Source organism: Meleagris gallopavo, chromosome 3 (genome assembly GCF_000146605.3).
Source record: "Meleagris gallopavo isolate NT-WF06-2002-E0010 breed Aviagen turkey brand Nicholas breeding stock chromosome 3, Turkey_5.1, whole genome shotgun sequence".
Lineage (NCBI taxonomy): Eukaryota > Metazoa > Chordata > Aves > Galliformes > Phasianidae > Meleagris > Meleagris gallopavo.
In genome coordinates, this window is record NC_015013.2 from 72,136,986 (window position 1) to 72,148,397 (window position 11,412).

General features: G+C 38.0%; 1 protein-coding gene across 1 annotated transcript in view; it reads left to right on the forward strand.

The window, feature by feature from the left end:
- The window catches only part of MTDH (metadherin), a 43,013-nt gene that overhangs the window by 11,763 nt on the left and 19,838 nt on the right, over positions 1-11,412 (forward strand). The window contains exons 2-5 of the mRNA XM_019614371.2: positions 2-67; positions 5,526-5,630; positions 10,539-10,620; positions 11,083-11,262. Coding sequence (XP_019469916.1) covers positions 2-67; positions 5,526-5,630; positions 10,539-10,620; positions 11,083-11,262 — 433 coding nt within the window. The remainder of the gene's footprint in view (position 1; positions 68-5,525; positions 5,631-10,538; positions 10,621-11,082; positions 11,263-11,412) is intronic.

An 11,412-nucleotide genomic window follows, 5' to 3' on the forward strand; every position in this document is an offset into this window, starting at 1 on the left:
GGGGCTGCTGAAAGGCGACGAGCAGAAGAAGAGGAACAAGAAGAAGCTGCAGGAGAAAGCGGCGAGGGTGAGGGGCTGCGGGCTCTGGGGACCGGTTCGCAATGCTGCTCCTGGCCGCGGGGCTGGGGGCCGTGAGCCCGGCTGGCATCGCCTGCGTGTGGGGTTTGTGGCACGGCGCTGCTTCGGGAGCCCGGAGCGGCAGCGAGGCGCGAGAATGCCGTGTTGGTAGTGAGTGAGGAATGCAGCGCTGCTTTCTCGAAGCGTTCTGATGGTTCTACGAATTACGCGAAAGCAGTATTTATATTTCTCTCTCTTTTTTAATCGCCATTAATCTCAAGGCTTGCTGGGTTGGGAACTGGCAGCGGAGACCTCGTTCTGATTTAATTTCAAGGCAGGAAGTGCAGCCCGGGCAGGTACAGACGGCGGCTTTACGAGCCTCTTAAATGCTGCAGTGATTCAAACTTGAAGGCGTTTTGTGGCGTCTTTTCAACAGAACGCCTTAACGTCGGTCTGGCAGTGAGCTTCCCTCGGTGGGAATATGTCTGACTTAGTTGTTATAGTAAGGATCATCTCCTTTAATAAGGAAATCTCTCTGAGCAGCCCCTTAAAAACAGATCGTTCCTGTCTTTTTTTTTTTTTAATTCTCAATATGTGCTGAGGGAGCCTTGTGTCTTTGACAGTGTTTTCGTGACAAAATTAATAGATTATAGAAATTATCAGCTATCCTTTTCAGGCTCATGGCAATCATAGGTTAGGGACTTGAAGGAATTGCTTCAATAGCTTTTATTTTGTTGGTATGTTTGTAATCCTATTTATGTCCAAATGGATTATAGGAATGAAAGTGCGGCAGATGTCCCCTGCCTGTTACAACCATGTCTCATATTTTGCACTGTAAAATCTGAATTATTTGCCTATGACTGGAAAAAGGAGGTACAAGAGGAATTTGTAATCTTGTTTGATTCTGTGGCAATACTGAGGCTTGAGAAGTTTTTGGTTGTTTTGTTTGGTTGTTTTTGTTTTTGTTTTTGTTTTAAAGATATTTTAGCTTTGTCTTCTTGTGAACAGTGCAAAAGTCTCCATGCATCACCAAGATGTCTTTGAGCAGTGAACTACTAAAACTTGCTGGAGCTGTTTGTGCAAGTTGCAGGAGGTTAAATGCAGAGCACCGAGAAGAAGAAGCACTATGATTCAGAGTTTTTCAAATGTTACTAGGTCTCCATTTTGGAGAAGACATATTAAAGATACAGCACTTTTCAGCCTCCTGAAAGGTGAAGAGATCTGTTTTACTTTCTTGAAAATAGTGTCTGCTCTCAGAAATAATCCACATTTTGCTTATTCTGTTTTTATTCTGGAACTAAAATGCAATCTCTTGCAAGTCATGATTGGGGAGGCTGAGAAATTTCTCAACAGTAGACAGTGAAGAAATACACCATTAACTTGACAGTGCCCTGCTGTATAGGGCTTCATGAAAGCAAGCTTTGTATGTAAACTCAACTGACATTTTTAGTGAATATAAATACTTGTATTGTTTCAGGCTTGGTTTTCTCAGGCAAAATAGTAAAAACTGTGGCTAATTGAGAGCAAACAACTTTACAGTTAAAAAAGAGTAAAAATGTTTTTTAGCTGTGAAGCTGTCATTCTATATTCTCACGATCTTGAAAGTTATTTTCATAGTACTCTGTAACCATTATTTCCGTGCAAAAATGGGGAGGAGGGGGAGAAACAACAACTTTCCCAACAAAATAAAATGCATAACCTAAATCATTAACTACAGTGCAAATAAGTTTCTAATAGCAGTGAAGTTAAATAGGCCTGCCTTGTGCTCATTACCCAACATAAATTCACAGGGACCGACCGGTGTTTGCATGTCTCAGTGTTTTCTGACTTAGTTTCACAATGGAGAACTTCCAGGAGAACTTTGTGAATTTAAAAATGGAACAAAAATTCCTACCAAAGGCTGCATGTTGGTTTTCATGCTGTATTTTTCTATACTCTACTGCTGGCGATGAGGTCCGTGGAGGAAAAAGAGTAAGCCTATTATCAGTAGATTTACCAGAGGGCTTGCCATACCAGAGTCTAGATTTCCATTACAGGTATTACAGAAAGCTAAGAGCAACTGGTCTGCAGCATTAAAAAGCACAGTCCAGATGTCTAATTAAAAGCTGTAGGGTTACTTTAATGTAGAGTTACTGAGCTCATTGTATGACAGTGATGTGTAACTCTCGTCAGTCAGGCTCAGAAACATTCTTTGCTGTAGCCTTTCCAAAGAGGAATATCACTGCTTTGTTTCACGAGTTTAGCTCTATTCAGCTCCTTTACGGGTACTGTACAATCTAACTGATATTGTTAGTAAAATAAATTTAGTTCAGTAGTGCTGAGTTGCCTGGTTGCAGCAGCAGTATTGGGGTTCTGTTTGTTTACTTGCTGTGGATAGACTGAGATAAAATGAAGCTGGAATGGTTTAGCGTTCATTAATATTTCTTAAACCTTCAGCAGAGAAGGGTGGAATCCGTTCTTAGGTGGTATCTTTACAATCTGAAGACGCCATAGAAACTTAAGAATAATCCTCTTCTGTTTTCTGCTATAGCTTGTAAGAAATAAAAATAAAAAAAAATCTCTTTATGTGTGCAGAAAAATACCAAACTATCAATGTATTTCTTATAGGTTGAAGTGTACCTGTACAGTAAAGGCTACATGCTAGTGCTTACTTTCAGTACAGGCACTGGCATTCATTTGCGAAAGCTTTCTATTTGGCCTCCTTGAAAGAACTTCTCAGACTACGCTTTTTGCTCCTAGAAATATGCCACATAAAGACTTTTTCATACTTTCAACTGATACTCGCGTGTTGTGCCTGTCAGATTGCAGGAGGAGTGAGGCTGTAGGATTGTCTGGTGCTTCAAGGGAAAATTGCTTCATGTCTTTCTTAAGAAAAGCTTATAGAAAATAGTGGTAAATGGATTCTTTCATTGGCCGAAAATACTGCAGGTAGGCATAGCTCTATAATGTGTAACTAAGGACTAATAAGGCCCTGTAAAACTCAAAATGCTAGTAATTTCACTTCTCCTTGCTTAAGTGTGAAACTGAGGTATCCGTAGCACTGTACTGTATAGAAAGAACACTTTTTTTATTGTAGCACTCAATCTCAGCAATACCTTTATTCTACTTCTGGATTATCTTAACACCCTCTATAGGGAATGTGGGATGAAAAAGGTTTATTTAAACAGTGGAGTTTTAAGTTCAGAATTTTGTTTGGAAATGAATATTATAGGCAGCATCATTTCTGCTCTGACATTATTTCGCATCTTCCTGTAGCTGTTTGAATCAGACAAAAGAAGATGACATATAATAAATTGCAGCACTTGGATGAGTTAATACTGTTGATGAAAGTTGGGTACATATTACTTTGAAGTCTTAAGCTTTGCCTTTTAGGCTGTTGTTGCTTTTAAAAGAAATGCCCTTGAATACTATGGAGAAGCTTCTGCTACTGTTATATCCAAAAATGGTCACATGAATTTTGCTTAAAAGTCTATGATTCATCTGTGGGCAGGAATAAAATGTGGAAAGCTTCCACCGAGAAGGCAAATATTACAAATAGTCAGGGAGAAGTGCGTGAGAGTACGGATTTTAGAACTTACTTGTGATGGCTGCTGTTTACGTGATCAGATGATCGAACAGTGTTTTAAGTGGTCAGTGGTTTTAAGCGGGTGAGTTTTTCTGGAGGTTTCTTAATGGGGATGAATTAGTTTATTTCTTCTGAGAAATGGCTGTTTATTTTCGAAAGGGAGCATTAAAACTTACATTGAAATTTTGATAAAGAAAGTGATTTTCACGCTGAAGGTATGTATGTTATACCTAAGAAGCGAAGCCCTGTGCAGAACTAAAAGAAGTCAGTGGGCTGTGAACATCTCTGAAGCAATTCTGAGAGCAGATGTGGCAGCTCTAGTCTCTAGAGACACCACTGAATAACCCACATTCTTCCTGCAGTTTGCGACTTGAAACATCGTGGGGATTGCCATTGATTAAAAGGCATCCTGCCACCAACAGCATAGCTGTGTGGCATCTAGAGGAAATCAGGTTCAACAACTCATAATGGCAATGGGTTATTTTCCAAGATTGAGCGTCAACTCCTTGGTATCTCTGTGGTGCCTTGTTCTGGGAGCTTTGTGGGAGGAACTTCTAGATGGTTCTGAGATGTAGATCTAGAAAATGTCTTTCATTTTCAGAATGCTGAGGGATTTGTTGTAAGTTAGATATAAAAAGTCTAATTTAAGGCAGGTTATTGCAAAGGAGGAGTTGAGTGACCTGATCTTTCAATTTCTATTAATAGGTACAAAATAACAAGCTGGCATGCTAGCTGGCTACAGTAAGCAATACTATGATATACTCTGGTGAGAGTGTGCCAAGGGTGCTCTGTAAGCATAATATAGCATGGCAGGACATAATTGCAGTTAAAGTGGGGAGTGGTGTAATGCAGAGTTAAGGTAGCTCATGTTTTTTAATAAACAAAATAATGATAATACTTGGATTTATCTAAGCTTCTTTTGAATTGATCTTTTACACAGGAAACGTTTTTGCCCCAGACAGTAAAGCAACTGTGAAGTAGTTATTTGTGCTTATCATGCTAAATTAGAGTGAAAGTTTGATGCAGAAATCATTATGAACAACAAGAAACTTGTGTACACACAGTATCAATTAATACCTTTGATAATTGATTTTCACCCAATTAGGTTAGTGTCTAACAGAATAATACTTTAGATTCTTTCAACTCTGCAAGCTCAGTAACACCACCCTTAGATTTGTGTTAACATTACTTTGGATTACTGTATTTCTGCGTAGGGAGTGTGCAAGCTAAAGCATTTGCTTTTCCTGCCAAAGGTGATGATCAGACTAATGGCTGTGCAGAGTTTAACTTCATTATCGTGGAAACTTTTGGAAGGTAATACATGCCAGTTTCCTTCCCTTTATTACTATGTGAGGGGAAAATGGTAGGCTAACGAAGTCTGACTGTCTGAACAGAACAATGGGGGTAGCCTTTGTTCGTGCAGCATGTTTAACTTCTAATGTCTGTTCTATGAAGTTGAACTTGTGAAGGAAGTGAGGGTTATGCACAGATTTGGAGAATAAAGTGCAGAAATTTGTTCAAGCTAGGAGTAATTTAGAAAAATTCAAGCTCATTCCTGAACTACCACAAAGTGCTAAATATGTTCATTTAATGACTTAATTTGTAACACATGCAGATGTAGCTGTTCTGAAAGCTAGTAACTTCTTGAAATTTGCATTTTGATTAGTAATTCCTGTGAGAACGGAGATAAAATGAGGGAACTTCTGTTTTGTTTCCATTCTCATTTGTACATTTGGTAAATGTGCAATTGCTGTGAGTACTTCGAGTCCTTATCCAAAAATTCCCTGTGCTCACAGGTACTTTTCAGTCAACAAATAGTTGTGTTTCAGTAATTACGTTGCTCAAGCTTTGCTGCTTCTGCTTTCTCCAGTTTTATTATTATCTACACTTCTTGTTTACGCAGCCTAATGGACGGTCTTTCCTTGATGTATCTGAGGATGAAGTGATACAGCCCGTCCGTAAGGAAAATACAAGGCAGCCCTTGGATGCAGAAAAGAAGAATGAAAAGGTCAGTTATGGATTTGAAATGAAAACGTGGAAGTTTAATGCACATCACTTCAATATCACGTAACTCTGCTTGTGATTGGAATTCCTACTGCTTATATATGAGCAAGGGGACATGTATCTTACTATGAAGAGCACTAATCTAATGTGTTGGAAAGAACTAACAGTATTTTCTTAACTTCTGAGATCGTGCCTTATCGTGAATCGTGTGCATCAAGCAAAACAAACCCCTATACTGAACACTGATAACGTTGTTAGCAATTTGAAAATGTTAAACCTAGAGAAATTAAGTTTGTTTAATCATTGCTGGCTTCTGTGGAGATACAGTGTAATGATAGTATTGTTAAGTGGCACAACAATGGAGGGACTACTATTGAAAGGATTGAGACCGTGTGCTTGCTCGCTTCTTTTGTCAGATGTATCCACTAGTGTTTAGAGATCTTAATTTCTGGTGACAAATAAAGACTTTGAAGTCTAGTTCGAGCTTTTTGTTATGCAAATTGAGCAGCTGTGTTAGAACATCTTTTTCCAAGCAGTCCTTAGTTTTACATGGAAGGTAACTGTACTAAATGTTTGGTTTTTTTGTTTTTTTCCCCCTAAGGACCAATCTCTTGTAGCTTTATCACAAACACTCTCTCTTCTAGGCAACATAGGTAGATTTATGGTAGGTCTCTGACCAAAAACTTTATTTTGGTTCTTTTTGATAACATTGTATGTGAAATTTTCCTTCTGGCATGGATTTCTAAAGATGCATAATAGGTATCCTGGCTTGTGCTGCAGTGAAGACTGGACTATCAGTTTTATTCTAATCTGGTAAAGGTTGTTGATTTTCTTTGTATTCTGTCCTATTAGGACTGATTAAAAAAAAAATCACCATTTAAAAAAATATATGTATACACATATTTTGACAAAGTAATGTAACTCAAATAATTTGATATATTTAAGCATAAATTAATAGAATTATTTTCTTTAAAAATGCATTTGTTTTGCCTGCACTGAGGAGTATAGGTAAGAGAAATTAGTATGCTCAAGCAGTCAGAAAACAGTAGTTAGTTATTGTAATGAGGCTTAGCTCACTCAAGCTCTAATTAAGTTGCTTGACTTACCTTTTTTTTTTTGCAGTTAGTATGTTGGCTAAAGCACAGCTGTACCTGTGAGTGAACTGTATTGTGTCAGTTGGCTCTAGAGCTCTGAAAGCTTTCATCATTGCAAACAGGCTTCTCTGAAATGGCTTTGCCTTAAAATTTCATGCAGCACACTTCTTTTTCTTCTCCATGAGTCACATATCAGATTGACTTTGTGGGTTTTTTTTCAAGGGCAGAACAAAATGGGATCCTAAAGGAGTAACTGCATTTATATTCTTAACTTTCACTTATCTTAAGTGGCTTTCCCAGTAGGTAAGGTGTTTAAATACTCAACTTGAGCCTTACCGTAAAATTGCCAGCATAGTAATGTGAATTTTGAAGTGTTAAATTGAAGCTGCAGCTCTGTGAAGTCAGTACATAGATTCTTATGCTCCTTCCCCAGATTAGGTTTTCATAGCTCTTTGGGGAAGCCTGGAAAAGCATATTTGCCTCAGGAATTGATTCTTGCCCTTCAGTTAAAAACAGCCCCAAGAACTTGCTGTAAGCTACATGTAATTTTACAGATATCTAATTATTTGGTTAAGCCTCTTGGGGCATCTGTTGTGTTTGTAACATTATATGCCTGCTAAGGAGAGTGTTGGGGGTCCTGTGTGTAGATGTTCTTTCTTTGTATGGCTTTAGGTGGGTGGTATAAGTTGATGGCTGGGATTTAAGCAGTGCGTGTACGTAGATATATGTGAATATATATGTATATATGATCTGTGACCTGAAGGGTATGATTTTTTTTTTGTTACTGCTGTGCTTTAATATATGCTTTTGGTGAAAAACAGCACTTCACTTGTTTCAGTATTTCTTAGCTGTTTCAGCGTTGTGAGTTTCATGCATGTTTTTTCACAATAGATGCCACTTCTTGTTCTGCTTTGCGAGGAGGGGAAGCTTTGGATGATGGCTCAGTTGTGGTTGTTTCATACGGTTCATCGTTACAACACTGAATAGTTTCTTCCCTTTTTTCCATTTTAGTGACTTTCTGGTACAGAGTTCTTTAGTTTTTAGTATGTGGAACTTAAAAAGAGTCAAAAAATATTTTCTGATGAGACTGTAAGATCTTAGAACTTCACTGCCTGTTCTGTTTGCCAGTACACAAAACTGCCTTGTCTTGAATACTAGAAATAAACAGTCCATTGGGAATGAAGAAGAAAGGCTTATTTTTCTATAGTTTGTTCTTGTGGGTTGTGGGGTTGGGGTGGGAGCATTTGTTTTACAGACCTAAGTTTTGGCCAGCCTGCCAAGTTCCTCATGTTCTTTTTGGCTGGTGGCAGACCCAACACTGGCAGCTTTCTGTGTTGCAGAAGCTGACACTTTGAATGAATAGGGTTTCTGCAAAATGATTGGCTCGTTTGCTCAAAAACATTTAATGTCTTTAACCTTTGGCAGTCAATTTGTAACCAAGATAATAATGACTGTTACAGCACTCAGTTTTGCAGGTGATGAGTAAGTGGTACCTAATTATAGTTCTAGCTTCAGAGATTCAGCTGTAGTGACTGAGGCTAAAAAAGCAAGTATCTTTTCAATATTTAAATTACTGACTTTTTGAAAAACAAACCTTGCTTTCAAAACTACAAAACATTGGATTTTCATGAGAAGTGTAAAATTTGTTTCTCTGTAAAATCAAGTTATTTAAGAAACTGCAGTTATAACTTAGAGAAGCAATCATCTTAAACAGCTATCTGAAAGACTTGTGATGTCTTCTGAGGTGTTCCCTTAGAGTCAAAGGACAGATGAGCAATGATGGCTTTGTGGACATCACTCAACTTCCAATCTTAATGTAGCTGAGAATGGAAAATAAAATGTGTGACAAAGTCACCAATCTCCTTTCAAATTAAGTTGAAAGAAGCAAGTCATAATAGTTTTTCATGTTGTCTACTGTCATTTTCCCTTCTTTACTTGGAAGGTGCTCTGGCAGATAATCTGGGTTATTCATGTTTTTGGAACCACTTCTTCCCAAATTGCTTTTGAAACTGGCCCTACTTTTTTGGAGATTTCAGAAGCTAAATAGCCAGTATGTGGGTAAATGTAGTCTGCTGAGCGAACTTGGAAGATAATTCTGTTTTATGCATATTATGCAGTAAGCAGGGAGTTAGTCACTGCTCTGGTCACTTCTGTAGATGCTACAGGTATGTTGATACAGTACTGCACACAACCAGTGGTGTTTTATTAGCTGCGGAGCTGCATCAACAAGCTGTGCTGCTTTCAGTACTAATGTTGAAGCTCTATGATTGTTTTGGAGCATGCAACTCAAAGGCATGTACACGACATAGCATATTGGAGCCATGAGGTATCTACTGCAACTGTGGTGTTAACTTGGTTGTTAGCAATCCTAGAGAAATAGATATTCAAAAAGAGTATATCAAAGACTTGCAAATTGTGTGGTCTGAACTCAAGTGAAAAGCAGGCAATTAGCCTTTGCCCAGTCATTAGGCTTGCTCTGAATGTCCAGAAAGACACTGGTATGCTGGGAATACTGTTAATATATTCATACAAAAATGTGAAACAGTGAGAGCTGGAGCTTAATTTGAGTAAATAGCCTTCTCTCTTTAACAACTTGCATTTTTTTTATTCATTCAGATTTATCTAGTAGTTCTTCACTGGATTGAAAAGCTTTTCAGCATTGTCTTTTCTTTCCAAGAAGGCAGGCAAGTCATTTTGTCATCACTTTAGCTTATCAAAAGATTAAACTCCAGGGCTTTTCTATATTATACTCTCTCCTGATTCTTGTGTCATTTTTCTTTTTCCCCCTTCAAAATTGTCTTTTTAACATTGTGTATTACTACCTGTTGCACCAAAACTATTGGCGAAGGTTGTCATCTCGGTTCCTATTCATTTACTTCTGTCTGTGTACCAAGAAGCAACGACAGTAGAAAACTTAATATAAACAAACAAACTGTATGTATATTGTATGGGCTGCAGACATAGTTGCAATTTTGAAGTCATTTTCCATGCTGGAATTCTTAACTTTTTTTAAAGATGTCACTGGCATTCTTTAGTGATTGAAGGAACTGGGGCTGTTCAGTCTGGGGAAAAGAGGCTGAGGGGAGACCTCATTGCTCTCTTCCAATACCTGAAAGGTTCTTACAGCAAGAGCAGGGTTGGTCTCTTCTCACTGGTGACAGGTGACAGGATGAGGGGAAATGGCCTCAAGTTATGTCAGGGTAAGTTTAGGTTGGATATCAGGAAATGCTTCTTTACAGAAAGGGTTGTTAAGCACTGGAACAGGCTCCCCAGGGAGGTGGTTGAGTCACCATCCCTGGATGTGTTTAAAAATCATTTGGATGTGGTGCTCAGGGACATGATTTAGCAGAGGGTTGTTAGAGGTAGGGTAGTATGGTCAGGTTGTGGTTGGACTTGATGATCTTTAAGTCTTTTGCAACCTGAGCAATTCTATGATTCTTTTATTCTTCACATAGAACTCTATACAGATTTTGCTAGAGTGGAATCTTTCTGCCAAACAGTTCATATTCCTCTGTGATTAGAACTCTCCCAGCTTAGTTTCTTCCACTGGGATTTGTACTCTGTAGAATAAGTGCTTACTCCTAACACTTGCATACTGTGCAAGTCTTTCATGTCCCTCGGCAATCTTAATTTGTTTAGGAATCAGTATTGTTTAGTACACTTCTCATTTTCAACTGTGCACAGGAAGTTTTAAGGAAAATCTATTCAAATTTGCCTGTGTTCTACTGATTTTTTTTTTGTTTGTTTGTTTTAATTGAAAATCTAAATTGCTAAAGTGTTCACTAAGTAATTAAGATAATGCTTTTTTCTTTTCCTAGTCAAAGAAGAAAAAGAAATCAAAAGGAGATGCTAAAACAGCTCCGGATGCATCACGTTTAGATGGAAAGGAAGCTGATGAAGGTATTGAGCACAAAATATAGTAGTTAGGTTTATTTTAACTTCTGTGCTACTTCAGAATTACTTGCTTGTGATTCAGTAATGTGAAACTCATTTTGTCATACCTACAGAATTATGTTAAATCTGATCTTAATGGAAATCTGATCTTTGAAACAAGTTTAATTGTTAGTGAAGCAGTTGAAGTTGTTAAACTTACAGAAACTGAGAGTAGTCACGAATAATAGCTCATTTTTTTCCATGTTTGCTTTGTGAAGCAGATTTATTGCATTACATCCAGAACAACACCTACCTTTGGCCAGTCATTTGTTTTCTCAGACTAATGCTGAAGTTTACTGCCACATCTGTGATGTTTTTTTTTTTTAAACTGAACCTGTTTTCAGTCTTCAGCTTGATAGGAAACAAGGTAAAACTTGTCAATTTTTTCTCTCTAACTTTGTGATGTTTTCACTTTGGGGAACATTTTAGGAACCTGGGAAACGAAAATCAGTAACAGAGAAAAGCGTCAGCAGCGCAAGCGAGACAAGGTGATGACTGATGGTGGTTCAGGAGAATCAAATCTCCAAGGGACAGAGAGCACAGCTGCTGTATCCATTGAACAACTCATACCCCCACCATCACTTCCAGTTGGTCTCAGAAAAAATAAAGGTATGATGGTTTAGAGATTTCTAGAAAAGAAATGCTTAAATAGTGACTGTGTTGGAAGTATAGTTGGTATATTTGGAGATGTAACTCAAGATTATTTCAAGCCACGTAAAGATTAGTTTTCAGAGTGCAAAAATATCTTAATATCTTTTT